The 17,357-nt window shown below is 49.4% G+C and overlaps 4 protein-coding genes across 4 annotated transcripts; 2 read left to right on the top strand and 2 right to left on the bottom strand.

Annotated features, from left to right (window-relative positions):
- Window positions 1-251: 251 nt before the first annotated feature.
- On the bottom strand, window positions 252-17,034 carry LOC110181841 (ceramide synthase). Its single transcript, XM_020949747.2, has 4 exons — window positions 16,338-17,034; window positions 1,223-1,673; window positions 835-1,164; window positions 252-770 (listed from the first exon to the last, which is right to left on the bottom strand). The coding sequence occupies exons 1-4, from the start codon at window positions 16,703-16,705 to the stop codon at window positions 669-671; spliced, it is 1,251 nt and encodes a 416-aa protein (XP_020805406.1). The 5' UTR covers window positions 16,706-17,034; the 3' UTR covers window positions 252-668.
- On the top strand, window positions 1,808-7,752 carry LOC110181971 (uncharacterized). Its single transcript, XM_086836454.1, has one exon. It carries the CDS (start codon window positions 1,927-1,929, stop codon window positions 7,750-7,752), a length of 5,826 nt encoding a protein of 1,941 aa, XP_086692580.1. The 5' UTR covers window positions 1,808-1,926.
- Window positions 7,788-8,428, bottom strand: LOC110181844 (uncharacterized). The gene has a single exon (XM_020949751.2). The coding sequence runs from the start codon at window positions 8,426-8,428 to the stop codon at window positions 7,859-7,861; it is 570 nt and encodes a 189-aa protein (XP_020805410.2). The 3' UTR covers window positions 7,788-7,858.
- Window positions 8,753-12,514, top strand: LOC110181840 (uncharacterized). The gene has a single exon (XM_020949746.2). It carries the CDS (start codon window positions 8,753-8,755, stop codon window positions 12,383-12,385), a length of 3,633 nt encoding a protein of 1,210 aa, XP_020805405.2. The 3' UTR covers window positions 12,386-12,514.
- Window positions 17,035-17,357: the final 323 nt, after the last annotated feature.

Raw genomic sequence — 17,357 nt, 5'->3', positions numbered from 1 at the left:
CCCGTTTACATACATCATAATATCTATAATCTTTCTAATCCCTATACACAATCTGTGTCTCATTTGCTTAGTTTCACAATCTCAACAATTAGAGTTAATAGGTACACTAGATCGAGGCTGGTTAATGTCCTGATCCTCTACTGCCGCTGGCTATTCACAATTTATAACAGATTTTGTAACACAAGCTATCCCCATTGCTGGGCGGGATTAGCGGATAGGATTGAATGCAAGATTAATTCGTTTAGGCATTGTTTAGGGATTTGTGCTTCCAAAAAGTAAGCAACATACACAGTTTATTCGCTTCATCTGCTTTTGGTTTAGTTGATTCTATAGTTAGACTTTGATCTTATAGTTCTTAGTTTCTTTTTAGTAGTAGTAAATAATGTCTTTTACAAACTAAACATCTGTCCAAGGGTCGGTCTCTGTCTGTCTCTGTCTATGTCTCGGTTCGACTATGCGTATCGTATAGGCATATATCCGGCTCCGGGCTCGATTTCCGCTCGATATTAGGGTATATGGTGGCGGTTGTATAATTATTTGTTACAAAATTTATAAACAATAATGAAGAGCTCCGTAAAAATGGAGCGGCGGCTGGAACTCCAAATAAATACATCGGTTATACAAAAAAAAAAGAAGAAAACAAACAAAAACATTTAAATATCTTTGCACTAGTTTTTGCCATTTATAAGGGCGGTGGGCGGTGGCGCCATCGACGACGTGGCTGGAAGGGCGGTGCCATTGGGCGGCCTCGGCTTTTGGGGCAGGAAGACCTGTTAAACAAAAGAAATGCTATTAATCACCACGAAACAGAGCGAGACAGAGCAGGGAGATCACCTTTAGGGCCCCCAGAACCATTAGATAGAACCAGTAGAGCTGCGGCAAGAACAGAATGGCAATGCTGACCAGGCAGCCACGCGGCAGTCCGCACATGGCCGTCCACAGGGAGGCGGCCTCAATGGCCAGACTGTAGCGCCACATCACATACGGCCACATGCACACTCGGCACACGAAGAAAGTGGCCAGCATGAGCAGTCCGTTGGCGATGTATACGCGGGACTCCTTCAGCCGCATGGTACTCAGGATGCTGCGCAGTGATACGAACGGCGTGGAGAACTCCATCATGAACATGTAGCTGTAAATGCAGTGTCCGCCACCGCGAATGTACTGCAAACGAAAGGTAGATTAGTCATCAATGTTATCACGTATATAATGTTCAATTTACCGTCACCACTAGCAGACCGAAGGTGCCAATAAAGACGTGGTGGATCATCATAACCGGATGGGTAAGCACGTACTTGAGGAAGTCCCAGCGTCCGTCCTTGGGTATCTGCACACAGGCGCCGTCATAGTCACAGATCTCGTGCGGTGTGCCCGGAGTGCTGCCGTTGTTATTGCCACCTGTGGACTTGCCATTGGCATGACCGTTGCTCAGCACCGATCCCGATCCAGATCCCTGGCCCTTGGTGATGCGTAGCAGGTGCAGCTTGTCGGCTATCTTCTGGGTGTGCACCTTATACATAGACCAGATGTCGTACATGAAGTAGGCGGTGCCAAACCAGCCATATGCCTCCATCAGGAAATGCGAGGCGTACACGAAGGACTTGGTGCATGTCGATTTGCAGACGATGAGGCCGACAAGGAAGGAGAACGAAGCCTGGATGGCCGAAACAATTCTGCAAATAAATAATTAAATATATAATGAATAAAGTAATAAGCAAATAATGTATGATTTCTACATTGACGATGTGTAGGTTTTGCGTCTGTAAGCTCACTCTGTTCTTGAGTTTCTTGTTAAATCCACTTGATCTTGACATAATTCAGTTATTACCTGGAAATAACTCAAAATTTTACGGTAGCCAACTCGAAGGACTCTAAATCCCCCCCAGAAAAACCCCCAAAAAAAGAGAAAAAGATAGAAAAGCACATATGGAATCCAGTGCTCGGGCACCGGAGCGTTCCCTGCGACAATGCCTGGCCCATGCGCTGGATGGCAACGGCACTCGGTCCGCCGGCTGTCTGGATCGCTTAACGGTCAAGGGAATGGACACCTTTCCGCCGCCTTCATCCCTGGAGGCCAAGGCCTCGCGCTGCTTGCTCTTCGAGCAGCTGCTCAAGGGCGGCAGGCGGAAACAGGAGCGCCTGCTGGTGCCGGACCTGGCCACCAATTGGTTCCGCAAGCAGAAGGTCTATGTGGACAAGCTTTCCACAGAGGAGCTGGCCGATCTCAGCAGTGGTTTGGCCAATCAAAATGAATGCTACGAGTTGCAGTACTCCTGCGACTGCCTTGAAGAGAAAAAGTGTTCGGATCAAATGCGACATCATCAGAATAGCTGCTCCTGCTGCGGATGCCCGGAATCGGCGGAGGCCCAAGCAACCCAGAATACCGCCATGGCGTCCCAGTGTCTGCCCCTCACAGAGCCCAAGTCACGCAATCCCTTCCTCTTGAACAGCGATGCAACAATGGAGGAAAAGTACAGCAAGTGCCCCCTTCACCCAAGGGACACCAATGACGGCAGCGGTAATTCCTGCCAGCAGAGCAATGATCGGTCATCGTACAATCGCCTCCTGCAAGCCATGGACAGGCACTGCCCTTCGACACGGCGGTCGGAGCCCATACCACCGCGCCTAAGGCGCAAGTACGATTTGCGTCATGCGCCCCAGAGACGGCTCGATCCGACCGCCTTCCGCCGCATATCCCCAGAATTCTTCCGCATCCTGGACGCCTACGAGACGGCCATGAGCGAGAGCTGTCCGCTTTACGGAATCTCGATGCATCACTGGGGCAACCCGACCGAATGCTGTCCGTGCGAGGAGCAGACATGCACCTGGGAGAAGCAGCACTTTTTGGGCGACGATTCGGTGGCCACGGCAAGGTTGTCACCTTACCGGCTGCCAGGCTTGAATCGGCAACCAGAGGAGGGGAGTGAGGAGTATGATATGCAACAGGAGGAGTCGTGCTGCAAGTGCATGGATTATAAGAAGATGGAGAAAGAGAAAGAAAAGTCCAGGAAGGTCTCACACTTATCCATTGAGCCAGAGCATGAAGAGGATGCGAATCTGTCTTGCAACCAAGACACCTGCCCAATGATGAAATCGCTGGGATCCTACTGTTCGCACCTCACCATCAACCAGGCTAAAGAGAGGGAGCACCCGGAGCACCGTCGCAGCAGGCAACTATCAACTGTGTCCAATTATTCCTCGACTAAAAGTGACCTCGATGAGATGCGCCAGCTGGGCTTCGATACCGAAGAGCAGCAGGAGTACTTGAAGCAACAGCAGCAGGAGTTGGAGCAACAACAGAAGGAGTTGAAGCAACAACAGCAGCAGTTGCAGCAACAGCATCAGCAACAGTTGAAGCAACAGCAGCAGGAATTGCAGAAGCAACAGCAGCAGTTGCAGCAACAGCAGCAGAAATTGCAGCAAAAGCTGGGGGCCATCCAACAGGTGCCCAAGATCCCCAAGAAGCGACGCGACTGGCGGAACTGCTTCCGTCAGTCGCCGGTGTCGAAGTATACGATGGCCTGCGTTAATGCCTATACCCCGGCGCATCCTTCACTAGCGCCTCTTCCTCATTGCCCGCCTACTCCATCTTCTCTAACGCCTGATTCTTCACTTACGGCTGCTTCATCTTCTTTTACGCCATCTTGTTCTATTCCACCTTCTTCTTCAATTCCACCTGCGCCTTCTATTCCACCTGCTTCTATACCGCCTAATGAATCTTGCTTGTGTGTTCCTTTGTCCTCCAGTTGCACACTGCCCAATGTTTCTAACCAGAAGGAGAGCTTCTTTGGCAATTTATCCGGCCTCTGCAGGCGCGTTAACAGGCCGCTGTACGACCTAGGCACCAACTTTCAACAGATCCGGGCTAAGTACGCCAAGAAGCAGCAGACCAAGCTGCAGCGGCGGCAGGAATCGCAGGCAGGAATGGACCATTCACCGAAATTATTCGTCTCAGTTCCAGCGCCCTGCATTTGGCAGAAGGTGAAAAGGCAATTGCCGCCGGACTATCCGGAAACGGAAATGCAGGCGGAAGATAGCAGCACCACGCTTATGCCTCCAGTCAACGAGAGCTATACGCAGTCTGGATTAGGGGGGGAGGAGGAGGAGGATGATGATGATGAGGAGGAAGAGGAGGAGGATGAGCAGCAGCAGCAGCAGCAGCAGCAGCAGAAGGAGGAGGAGCAGCAGCAAAAGAAGGAGCAGAAAGATGAGGAGCCAGAGGAGACGAAGCAGGAACAGGAGCAACAGCAGGTGGCGGAGGACGCCTTGCAAGCGGAGCTACCGACAATACCAACCAAAGAGCACAACATCCAATATCATAACCAGCCTAGCGAACGCACCTTGGCCGGATATGCCGAGCTCCCAGAGTCCACAGCCAGTGTTGCCTGTCAGTGCGTATGCAACATGTCCTGTGCTCAGACACAGCCAGAAAGGACATCCATTTCCTGTCAGTGCGGATGCGCCATGACCTGGGCTTCGACAAAACCTTCCAGGGTATGCATTCGCAGTCAATCTTGGCAACCGGAGGAAACAAACGAAACGCAAGAGGTGCCAACAATTAAAGCAGCTCCCGAGGAGTCTGCCTCTAAGCCACCCATTCGAAGGAAGCAATCCACTGAATCGGACTACGCAAAGTGTGGCTACAGACCCAGGGCCTTCTATTTGGGCAACGATTACTATCAGCTAATGCGGCGCGTGGCCAGGCCAAGGCCCAGCAAGGAGCGCCTGAAGCGCAAGAAAGCCTCGGAACAGGTTAACACAAGGGCAAGACAGAAGCCCATCAAAGACCAATGCCAACCCAGGCCCAAAGAGCAATTCAAGCCCAACTTTAAGCCATTGAAGCCCAATGCGAAGAAGCCATGTACAGCGATGGCGTCAGAGCAAAAGTCCATCTGCCTTAAGTCAGCCATCGAAACGCCCAAGCTATCAAGCTGGCGGACGGCGAAGCCAAAGAGGATAGTTCAGAGGCAGAGCACCAAGACGTTGCCAGAGGATCCCCCTCCTGATCCCGAAGATACATGCAATTGCGGCTGCCTGGACATCATTGAGAAACAAGCTCCGATCGAGACCGATATTCCTTTAACAGTATTCCAGGAGCATACAGAGACCCCAATGAATCCACAGCCCAGTTCCTCGGGTTTCGTCAGCAGCCAGTATGCAAACCAGGAGATGATCCCATCATGTAGTCAACCGGCAACTTCACCTAGCAGTCAGCCAGCAACATCTCCTAGCAGTCAGCAGTTAACTTCAACTTGCAGTCTGATGACAACTCCGGTAACCTGCTGCTCGCCGATGATACCCATACGGAAACCATCATCCATAAGGAAATGTGTGTCGAACACGCAAACATCAACTACCTTGTCGCTGGAGCCACCAATGCAGCAGCGAAGCCCCACACGCAAAATGCGTGGCAGGAGTCGAACTCCAACCAGGAGGCGTGAACGAAAACCTTGCTGTTATTGTCAAACTTTAAAGAGGAGTCCGGTTGCTCCGAAGAAGCAGTTTCGAAAGCGTGCCACGTCTTGCGGCTCCAGTTCCTCGGGGGGACGGACGCAGACGCAACGAGATCGATCCTCGAGTGGCTACCGCTACAGTCAGTCCGAGGCTTCTGTCTGTCGTCGGCGGCAGGATAGCAGACCCAAGCGGTACTCCGGGCGTTGCAAGGATTACGACAGATCGTATTACAGAGAAAGCTCCAATTCGGATGCCAATGCCAAGACCAGGGAAGTTTCCTCCTGGTCGCAGCTACAGCAGCCGCAGCAGCAGCAGCAACAGAGGAGTCGCAAGCCCACCTACTGTCCACGTTGGTCTGACTATGGAAGAAGCCAGCAGAGCTCCCAGTCGACCGCTTCTACAAGCCGCTCATGCTGCCACCAATCACAGTCCAGCAGTATATCCAACTCCCGACAGGATGCAAGGCTGAGCAGCATATGCGAGCCGTCCTTAAGGTCGAGCTTGCGAAGGAGATGCCCAATCCAGTGGCAACCGAAAGCCATGGCTGGCATCAGCATTGCACGTACCTTGCCCGGATTGTCATGCGCGCCACGAGGGCAAGCCTACTCCATTGCGCCACCACAGCCAGCGTTATCGTTTGCCCCACCACCGCCACCGCCACCGCCACAGCAAATGGCGTCGGGTCGTCGCTTCTACACGGACACACAACCGGGCATGGCGGCAAAACGCAAGTTTAGCTCTCGCTCCCTTCACACCACCTGCTCGATCCGGGCACTTAGCTCCAACACTGACAGCATACGGTGTCCCTGTGCCCCAGCACCATCGGTGGCCAGTGTGGAGCCACCACCAGATAGCTTCAAGGAGGATCCGGTGGAGCAATACTACCAATACGAGAAATCGCAACCACAACCGGAAATTCCCGAGCAGCAGCCATATCTGCAGCAGCATCAGCAGCATCAGGAGCATCAGCAGCATCAGCAGCATCAGCAGCATCAGCAGCATCAGGAGCATCAGGAGCATCAGCAGCATCAGCACCATCAGGAGCATCAGCACCATCAGGAGCATCAGCAGCAATGTCCCGCACGGCCTCCGCCATACAAGTTCAAGATGTTCAGCAATAAGCCATTGTTATTCAAGAACACCCTGCGATGGGAGGAGCACGAGCATCGCTATGCTCGCACCAGACTGCGAACGAATCGTCCAACGCCACCACCTCGCCAGGATGTATATTATGCCAATGCCATCAAAAGGAACCAGGGAGTAGGGTGGCAGCCAATAGAACAGCGGCATAACTACAACAACCACAATGCCTTCTACTGTCCAGAGGAGAACTACCAACGCTGGAGAAATGAACCTTACTGCAGGCAGCAGTGCCAGCCAGTGCAGGAGACTTTAACGGACCCTAGGACCCTAAGGAATCAACCGTATCCGAATGTCCTTGCCTATCAGCAGCACATTAACAGTTCCCACGTACCAAGAACGGAACAGGATGGGGCCATTGCAGCCGCTGCCCAAGGTCTTCGGGGACTGGTACAAGCCTTGGGTGGACCTCGGCACAGATCGCAGCACGAGGAAAGGGAGTACTCACAGGAGATGATGGAGTCTGCATCGCAGTCTTGCTACAACGGAGAGGAGGCAATGGAGCAACAGGAGAATTTCTCCTATAGAACCGGTACCTCCTGCTTGTGCTCAGACAATCCGAATGACGAAAGCATGACCAGCGGCAGTACATGCTTGAGAGGAAGCACGTGGAGTGAGAGGACGTGGAGCAGCATGGAAGCATCACCAGAAAGACTTCGTACAGGGATCACCGCGGAAAGATCAGCCAGAGAAAGGAGAAGAGGGCCCGATTCGGGAGCCTTAATTTCCTTTCATTCTGGCATGAATTTCCGCTCTAATCCCTTGGCGGGTCAGAGAATGAGATGTGACCACCAAAGATACCGGCAAGCTGGTGGATCTTCTCCTGTTAACCAAGACAAGGAGGAGCTGCAGCAGCAGCCAGGCCCCAAGCCCACGCCCTTGGCCATTTTCCTAGACGAACTGAGAGCCAAGCATGACGCTAGACAGAACCTATCCCGCAGCAGACCCAACCAGACAAAACCCAGGAAAGTGGAAAAAACCATCGAAACGGAGAGCTCGTCCAGCGACGACTGCGCAGATGCGGATGACAGCTTGGACACGAGACGCCATACCTCCAAAGGGAAGTCCATGGTCATACCAGCCACCTACACGGGACTGCTTGAGGAGCAGGTCATCAACGAGTATCTGCCCAGACCGAGCTACAAGCGCAGGACATAAAACCAAAGAGTTAAACCAAGATCAACCACACAATATACTTAAATATATATATATATATATATAGATATATGTTCAGCAGATTTGAAACCAAAATCATGACTATTAATCACCAAGGCAGATAACAAGAGCGAGGCCCACGAATTGATGTCCTTTGCGGAGCCGGCCGCTGCCAAAGCGGGCAGAGGTCTTGCTCCAAAACATGACACACCACCTGGGCCAGCTTCATGCGCGCCAGGACCGGCAGCAGTGCCTCCAGATTCACCGGACTGGTGGCTTTTTTGTTAAGCTCAATGAGCATGATCAGGAGCCGGTTCCGCTGCTCGGGCACCAGCAACGGGATCAGGAAGAGCAAGCGCATCAACTTGCTGGCATTTCTCTTGTCCAGTGGATCGATAGGCCGACCCCATCGATCGTATAGGCTGTCATAGATCCTATGATCATATAGCGCCGTGTACGGCGCCTCCACTCGCTCCATCACCATCCAGGAGCGGCTGCGCTGCATGCGCTTTGCCGGCTGATATTCGTGATAGGCCAGACGGTAGAGAGTGGCCAGCACCTCGAACTGGGTGAGCCCAAACAGGCAGCTCAGTGCCTCCACAATGTGAATGCTCTTCTTCCGGTTGCGGGTTTGGTATGGACTACAAGCCGGGCGGCTAACCGGACCACGATCACACATCGTTGAGAGTCAAGTCTCCTGGAGCTGAGAACTTCACAAATTTTGATCTGGCTTAAAGAGAAATAAAAGTGAAACGAAAAGCCATGGCTAGCCTGGGATTCGTCTTTTTCCTTTTTCTGGAAGTGCAAAGTGCCAACGCAGTAGGTTTCTCTCCAGCTGTCATTGCCCTTTATTCCGTTCAACTATCAGCATGTTAAATTATCCCAAAAAAATATATAAAAATCGTTTTTAAAAATCGCAAAAAAAGTAAAAAATTCCAATTAGACCAGAGTTCGATCCAATCATTTTTAGTTTCCGGAAAAGTCAAAATTTTATGTAAGCGCAATGTCTCAGGATATGTCGACATACTTTAGCGGGGTGCGCCGCTATCTGCCGGAACATAACCCAAGGAACAGGATTGCTGGCAAGCCTGGTAAGCCTGGTAAGCCTGGTAAGCCTGGTAAGCCTGGAATACCACCAAGTGGAGCAACAGCCAGAGCAGTTGGACCTGCCTTGGCGGCCAGTCGCAACCGAGGGCTACAAAATGGGGCAGAAGTAGGAGCAGCAGCTGGACCCAAGGCTCCCTTTGATCGCCGCAGACCTATGACAACAAGGTTAACTGGTGGCGGTCCCGGTCCCGGTCCCGGTCCCACCGGTATCTTTCCGTCCACCACCAGCCCACTGCGACGACAACAAACTGGATCGACGGCTGCGTCGAGGATGGCAGTGGGGTCTTCCCGTCGCCTCAGAGAGGTTGAGTGGATCATGAAGCCCTCGAAAGACTTTATACAATGCAGCGAGTCTTCCTCAGAAGAAGGTTTTCCAAATACAAAATCAGAGATGCAAGAGTCCCAGGACAAGACATGGCGACAGAAGGATGGCAGGAGCAGTGGGAGCAGCAGCTGCAGCGGTGGCAGCGAAGGCAGCAGCAGCAGCAGAGAGCGACTGAAATCTGTGCCTCCAAAGCAGCATCTGCTGAGTCTGCTCAAATCCTCCTACCAGGCGGCGCAGGCGAAGAAGCAGATGCGGACCAAGAAGCGATCCTCGCGTGTCTTTTGTGTACCCAACCAAAGGATTTTACACGCCGAGGAGCTGTTGCAGGCCCAGATGCTGCAAATGAATCCGCGAAAGATCAAATCGCCTAATCGTTACTGCCATTGTCCGACGCCCACTCCAACCCCTCTTGAGGATTCGCCCAGCAAGTGCTCTAATCACGTTTCTCTCAGTCGAAAGGCTTCCGAGAAAGTCCTGGTACACGACAGCACGTCCATCACCCTGATCCAGCCCGAAAATCCTTATATAGAGACACCAACTGGCCTCATGTCTTGCTCTCCCTCACCCATCGCTAGTGCCAAGTCCAGTCGAACCCAAGTCCAGCAACCAAACAGCAGCGTCAAACTGTGTTCCGTTGAGAAGTCTCCCAGTTCGAGTTCCAGTTCGTCACCCAGCCAGATTCCCATTCCCAGCCTGCCGAAGCCAACCACAAGGAGCAACAGCAGCAACAACAGTAGCCTCAGCTCCAGCGGCACCGAGTGCAGTGCCGAGCGTGTAGTCCAGAGATATCGCGGCACCTCTGGCGGCCCCAAGGCCATTAAGCTGACTTCGACGGTGATTAAGATTATGGCCGACAAGCCAAAGGCTTCACAACGGACCGGCAAAGGAAAAGTTGGGCAGCAGTCCAGAATCAAGCTTCGGTCCAAGACAACATTCAAGAATCCGGCCATTAACCAGGCCATGAATGCACCCATGCCCCAGTCGATTGCGCCGCCCAAGGTTAAGGTGTCCATGCCAACAGGCAATCAGTCGGTCAACCAAGTGGTGAACCAACTGACGGACCAGCTGAAGAAGGCGGTGGGAGAGGCAGCCAAGAGGGATCTAGGAAAGGCTACTCCGGATCAAGGTGCAAAGAAACTGGAGAGGAAAACTTCAATCTATTTGCTCATGGATCAAGCCAAGCCGGATCAAACCAAGGCCAGAGATGAGCCATCTTCATCGACCAAGAACGACTGGGTAATTCAGCCAATGGAGCAGCAGATTATTAACGCCGCCACGGATCAGCCAATAAAGGAACAAAGAACTCCATCGGGCAGTGAGCGTGCGAATCCCTATATAAATGACTCTAAGGTTGCAGTTGGGCACAACTACAATATCTATTTGAATACGCCAAGGGATCGAGGGCTGTTGAGAGGGGATCCTATCATCAGTCGTTACAATCCAGATCCAAGGACTCAAGCACAGCAATCGATGATTTCATCTCAAGGAAACCGAGCAGGGAAGGACTCTCTGAGCACTATATCCCAACACTCTCTAAAGCCCAACAGCAGGAATGTCGTCCATAATCGGACCAAACGTCAGCAGAGAAGTCCCTACCTCCTGCCCTCTGAGCGCTCTCTGCGAAATCATCAACCGGTGTCAGTGAATAGAATCCCAGAGCGATCACGTCTTCCAGTAGTTCCTACGCTACAACAGCAACCAAAGCAGGTGCAGCAGCAGATTGAGGTGATTAATGGAGCCGCAGGCAAGATTGTGAAGAAGGCCCAGCACAAGGTGCCAAGGACCATGGAAGATGGCATTGATATGAGCTATCAGTACTTCGTTTCTATTCCACTAACACGCGGCCGGAAGCCGCAGGTTGTTCGCTACTTATACCGTCCAATGGTTCGCAATCTCAATGGGCCTAACCCCGGTCGCCGCTCCTCAAAGCGTGCCAAGCGCCGAAAAAGTGCTGCCGCCAAGGCCGCCAAAAATGCCAAAGCTCCTGTTGTCGTCATTGAGGCACAGCAGCAACAGCAAGAGCCTGAGAAGTTAGATCCCGAACTTGTGGCCTTGGGCGGTGCACCGCTTCCATTGGAGAACCCGCCCGTAGTCCAAGTGGAAACACCGGAGCCTAAGGAGAGTACAACTATCATTTTTGATCCGGAAGTTGATTTGAATTCTCCATACAATGAGCCGCCGCTTAAGCTTAAATCCTGCTACATGCCCATGCTGGAGGAGCTGGACCAGATGCCTTTTCCCGACGAGCGGGTAATTCGTCGACGTCGTGGCCGATCACGAGCCGCCGGTGGCTCCGAACTGTCACCACCGCCGGAGTATGAGTTCCAGCCATTTGAGGGCATCGGAGGAGGCGACGTTATTGATAACGAGAAAAAACATCGCACGCCGGTAATTGTCTGGAGCGGAAGTGCAGTGCCGTCAGTTCCGCAGATCACGGTGGTCAACTATGAGGCAAAGCCCACGCGTCTGCGCACAGCCACTGAAGCTCCGATCTTGTATCATCAGCCACTGTTCCTTACCGTGAAGGAGGTGGATTGCCAGCCAATGATTCGAACATTCACTTACGAGACCATCGAAGAGGAGGAGCAAGAGGAGTTTGAGAGGGAGCAACTGCAACTGCAACTAGAGAGGGAGCAACTGGAGAAAGAGCGGCTGGAGAGGGAGCTACTGGAGAAGGAGCAAATGGAACTCAGAATGGGGAAGGACCAACTGGAACTGGAACTGGAGAGGGAGAACATGAAACTGAAACTGGAGAGAGAGCAACGGATGAGGGAGCGACTGGCAAGGGAACAAATGGAGAGTATACAACTGGCAAAGGAGCAAATGGACAGTATGCAATTGGAGGAGGAACGGCAGGAGCTGGAGGAGCTGGAGCAGGAGAACCAGCAACAACGTGATCGAATGGATCAAAGAAAGCTAATGGAAATGGGTCTGAACAACCCCGTCATGGTCAAGTCAGTGAGCTTCCAACCAGACACTGTCTTTGAAAGCAGAGGATCGACATCTGTACTCCAGAGCAACACCAGCAGTTCCATCAGCATTGTCGAAACCGAAACAAAGTCCAAGAAGCGCAAGGTTAAGAAGAGTAATGCCAAAGGCAAGGAAAAGAACCGCAGCAAGGGCAAAGGCAAAGGCAAAGGCAAGGGTAAGGGCAAGGGCAAGGGCAAGGCCAAGGCCAAGGCCAAGGGCAAGGGTCGCAAATGAAGGGTATTCCTGAAGTGAGTCCTGTATCGCACCACACACGCCTACGTTCTATTTGGATATTAATATTAATTTTCTTTGGGCATTACATTACGTTTAGAAAATAAATGTCTTCTGGAGTAAAATTCTAAAGGGGAAGTATATATGGGGGATATACATATATCACAATTGCCGCAAAAATTGTATGGCATTATGCATCTTATTTGATTGGTTAGGACAATTTTGAATCCCAAACAACTAATACAATTATAATACTAATACAACATCATTCTGAATTATATTGAAAGCCACTTAACTGAAGGATAAAATCAGAACAGACCACTGGGTATAAGTCATAATTTAATTAAGGCCTCCTAAAGTGTGTGCGCTGACAAAAGGCGGTGACATCATCACCTAACGCCGCACCTGCAAAGTTCAAGGGTGTCTGGGATTGGGATTGGGACGAGGTCGAGGGCCCGCTGTGGACACGATTGCTCAATGTCAGGATGTTGGTCATTAGCACAGGACCTAGCCCCCGCAGTTCTCCGAGAGAGATGGAAAGACTAATGGGAAGTGATAATAGAAACCACTGACCGCTGGAAATAGATGGAATTGAATAACTACTAAAGTGTCTAGGAAATGATTTAATATGTGTGTTATAGCTTTATAAGTTCAATTGCTTGCTATATCTTTAGTATATAGTATGAAAAACGACATTGTTTGCCATTACAAGATCAACTCCCATAGAGTTTAGTAAAAAATTAACTGAAAAACAAACAACTTGTTACTCGATCTTTGATCAAATAAAAAGCAAGAACTGCATCTCATTGTGTTGAGTGCAAATTTCAAGTAGCTTTCATAGTCGCTAGATTGGCCTTTTCCCCATATATACCTAGTACAGTGCGTTTCGTGTTTGAATTGCAATTACTTGAATTAGAATATGAGCTTCTGACTCAATTCATATTCAATTAGGTTCATTAAGTGATCAAAGATAAGAAGCATTGACCGGAGATATTCCGAATAAATCAGAGAATTTGACCTATATTCATGTCTCGCCCTGTAGGCCTGTGCAATCAATTAGAGGGACGTGATTCCACCTAGTAAATACCGTGCAAAGTGCCCATTGAACCTTGACGCCCCTCCAAAGCCCCCGTCCGAACTCGTTCCCACATAGTAGTCGCTGGCACTTGCACTGGGGGAAATGTCGTGCTCAACCCAGTAGAACCGAGGCAAAGTCTCTACATCGAATGGAGAGTATTAGTTCCAATTAGAATCGCCAGCGATTTCTGTATCTAGTGAATGGCCCACGAGGTGTCAATGTGCTACCTTTGGCACATGCAAAGTATATTAACTCAATTGAATGGAAGTGGCGATGACAGATAAATCGATAATATGTATATTGATATTTCATACTAAATTGCGATAAATTTGCAATAATGAGTATAACAAATTACATTTTCAATTAAATCGATATTTTTCAATACCTATAATTTCGAAATATCAAAATGTATGATATTTTTGATACGTTAACAACCTGAGACATGAGTCACTACTATATCTTTAGGTACATACAGCTGGGCCAGGCCGTATATGATTTAGATATCGGTTACTGGGTCGCTGGACGTCGCCTACAATACTATACCGCGCGACGGTAATAAAAATAAAAGCTAATAGCCTCAACTATGTCTAATTAAGATTTATGATAAAAGTCAAGGGCCCCTCACAAGGAATATACATATAGAGAACGTTATGCGATGTTCCTACTCAAATGAGCCCTCAAACCAACGGCAGGAGAGCCCATAAGCTTCCCCTCTTATCACCTTCAAACGCACTCGCTCACCTCAATCGATTTTGATAAGCAGCCACACACCGCACACCCCATACCCCGTACCCTAAACACACACACACCCGTTGATCGCTGGTGCAATAGAGAGACAAAGCAGACAGGGCAGGGACAACAGATAGGCGGGGCCAGTAACCAAAGCCCCCATTGATTGCCTTATCGCCAACACGGATGTGAAGCCGCGGCTATTGGACTTACTTACACCGACCGAACTCAGGCAGCAGGAAACTGGGTCAGCTGAGCAAAGATTACATTTAGTTTAGCATCTTTGCATCGTTTATACAAACTATAATATACATTTAATAATATACGCGATGATCAAATCACCGAATGCTTACAAACCAATTATTTTGGATACATTACGTCAGACGATTAAAATAACAGCCGCTCACTGGCAGCGAATAATTGAGATTCTGATTCAATCAACAAAGTTTGTAAAGATTGATTGGTTGTGAAGGGAAAATGCCCTTTCTAAGATCATAAAAAGGAAATGGGAAGCAGAAATGATACAATTATTTAAATCATTATAACCTTAAATATTTACTATTCTCATATTTAAAGCGAAATAATCAATTTTAAACGCATATTAATCTTTAAAAGACGTTCGTAAACTCTCAATAACTTAAAGCGCATTTCCTTATCATCTACAATCACACCTAAAAAGTACATACATGTATGTATATTCTGGGGAAAGGGGAACTAGCATGTGATGCCGGCTTATCCAAGTTTATCTCTCGCTCTCTCGCAGTATATGACAGCGATAAAGTAGATTGAATGAGATCGGGTTGTATAACGCCACCTGCTATAAAGCTCTCTCTCTCCCGCTTTGTGTAATCGCGGAAGGAGAGAGAGCTAGGTAAGGCATGGGGGGATTGGGAACTCAATTTAAGCGCGCTAAACAATTCTACAAACAGTTTAATTAACACTCAGCGGCGGCATGAGGGTGGAAGAAGGGGGTAATAGTTAGTAGGACAGCAGCGGGCACTACTGGTGTAGTTGGGCAAATGCTAATGAACGAATCATCCAAAAGTCCCAATAACCATAATAACCCACAAAGTACCCTTAAATCAATAAACACTACAAGATATATCCAATGTTATCATCAACGTCACACTTCAAAATCGAAACAAACAAATCCAAATCGAAATAAACAGAAAAGGGGAGTCAAGTCAGTTCTGAAAATGAATAGTGAGGATGGCACACATTTGGTTATTTGAATAATTAAATGTTTAATTGTTTAGATTAGGGCGCAGTCCGGTTAACAATCGATGGATGAATGGATCATCAACAGCAGCGTTTCCCCACGGAATGACAATGATTTCATTTTTGTAGCAGGCGCTCGCCTTGAGTTAAACAAGTTCTATCCATATATTCCTACCTACCTCTACCTTCCAACCTCCCCCCCGTTTCACGCCCGCTACAAGACCTTGACCCGGTTGGCACAGCGCGCAATGATGACTTAAATCGCATCGTTCCCGCTGAACAATTACATACGCAAAGTCACGGACACTGTCCAGTATCCAGCTGGGATGTCTACCCAAGAAATAGTATTTGAATACTCTAATCTATGCAATTAAATAGAACAGGAGTGTCAAATTTTATATTATTATAATAATGGCAAACCTAATTTTCCTTTATATCTAATAAGAATAATTTGTTCTCAAGGGGAATTTAATCAGTACCCATTAATTTCACCCAATATATAAGTGAAAGTGAAAATTATTGCCAAGGCATAAATGCAAGAATGTTTGATATACAAAGAAACGAATCTCTCCTCGAACTAAAACCTATATTTATCGCATTATATAAGTATTAAAGAACGCATAGTTTTGTGGAAAACCGAGCAAAGGGGCGAATGCCAACACAGAACAGTGCCCAATTAGGGCAGAAAATACTTAAACGTGGTACAAGTGCTCTTTGGTACCATCTCCCATCCCATATTATTGCCATAATCAAGCCATCACCGCTCCCCGCAGCACATGACAAAGAGTGCAGCGGCAGTGGCAGTGAGTGCGTGTGTGGGCGGCGCTGAGAGAAAATCAATAGATATGTGCGTGCATTAGCATCTGCAAAAGCAACCTCCCTTTAAACACCTACACCGTCTATTACAAAAAATCAACAGAAAACACTCACTTGTTGGTGATCTCCAGGACGTCGGACATCATGAGGCGGTACTTCCGTCGAAACTCCTGGCCCCGGCTCGTCTCCAGCAGGTATTTGTTACAGAAGTCCGTCAGCGAAATGAAATAGATGAAGCCCAGCGAGGTGAGGAACAGGCCACGCTGCAGCGAAATGCGATCGGTGGTGTTTGGTATCTGCCACAGGCTGCCGCAGGCCAGTCCCATCGACCCGATGGAGAAGGCCAGCGAGAAGTAGCAGCCGCGTCGCGGTGGTGCCGCCACTTTAACGGTCTCCTTTTGCTGCTCAGGAGCGTCTAAATCCACGTCTGTCGCATCGGGGCAGGCTCCATTGCCGTTGGCCTGCTTGCGGCGCTGCTGCATCCCGGCTGATCTCGTCTCCGGCGACGCTGCGCTGCTCTGCTCTGCTCACTGCGATTGGCCCGCGGACAGCTGTGGAACGGGAGTTTTGGATGCGCAACCTGTTGCTCCTGGGGATTGGGACTGCTGAAGCTGATGCTGCTGGCGACGGGCGGACTGCGCTCGGTGGCTGATTACGCTCTGCTCGGTGACACGGACATGGCGCTGGGCGAACGGGCTGGCGGAGGAGCAAGTGTTTTGGGTCGTGGTTGTTGTGTTGTTGTTGTTTAACTGCTGCTAGAGGTTGTAGTTGGCGGCGATAGTATCGACTTGAGCGGCGGGCATTATCGATTACTTCCCGCCATCGATATATCGCGTTGTGCCGCGTATTTAAGTATATTCCAGTTCCCCTTTTACTATAGCTGCCTTTTCCAATTTGCATTTTGGGCTAAATTTATTAATTATCTAATAGCATTTTTTTAAATATATTAATCAATTTCCTTTTTTTCTGTTACGATAGTACACGACTCTTTGGGTATTTTCTGCTTATCGATGTGCCATTTTTATCGCCCCGATTAGGTCACACTTTCAGTATTTTTCTGTACCAAAAGCAGTATTTTTAGTTTTACCAGTGATGAGCCCTCGAAAAAGTTAGATTCTGGGAAAAATAAGCTAA

This window comes from Drosophila serrata, unplaced genomic scaffold, assembly GCF_035046125.1.
Source record: "Drosophila serrata isolate PLE 108 unplaced genomic scaffold, ASM3504612v1 contig_276, whole genome shotgun sequence".
In the NCBI taxonomy this organism is placed as follows: Eukaryota; Metazoa; Arthropoda; class Insecta; order Diptera; family Drosophilidae; genus Drosophila; species Drosophila serrata.
The sequence above is the reverse complement of the archived record's forward strand: the minus strand, read 5'-3'. Positions and strand labels throughout refer to the sequence as shown.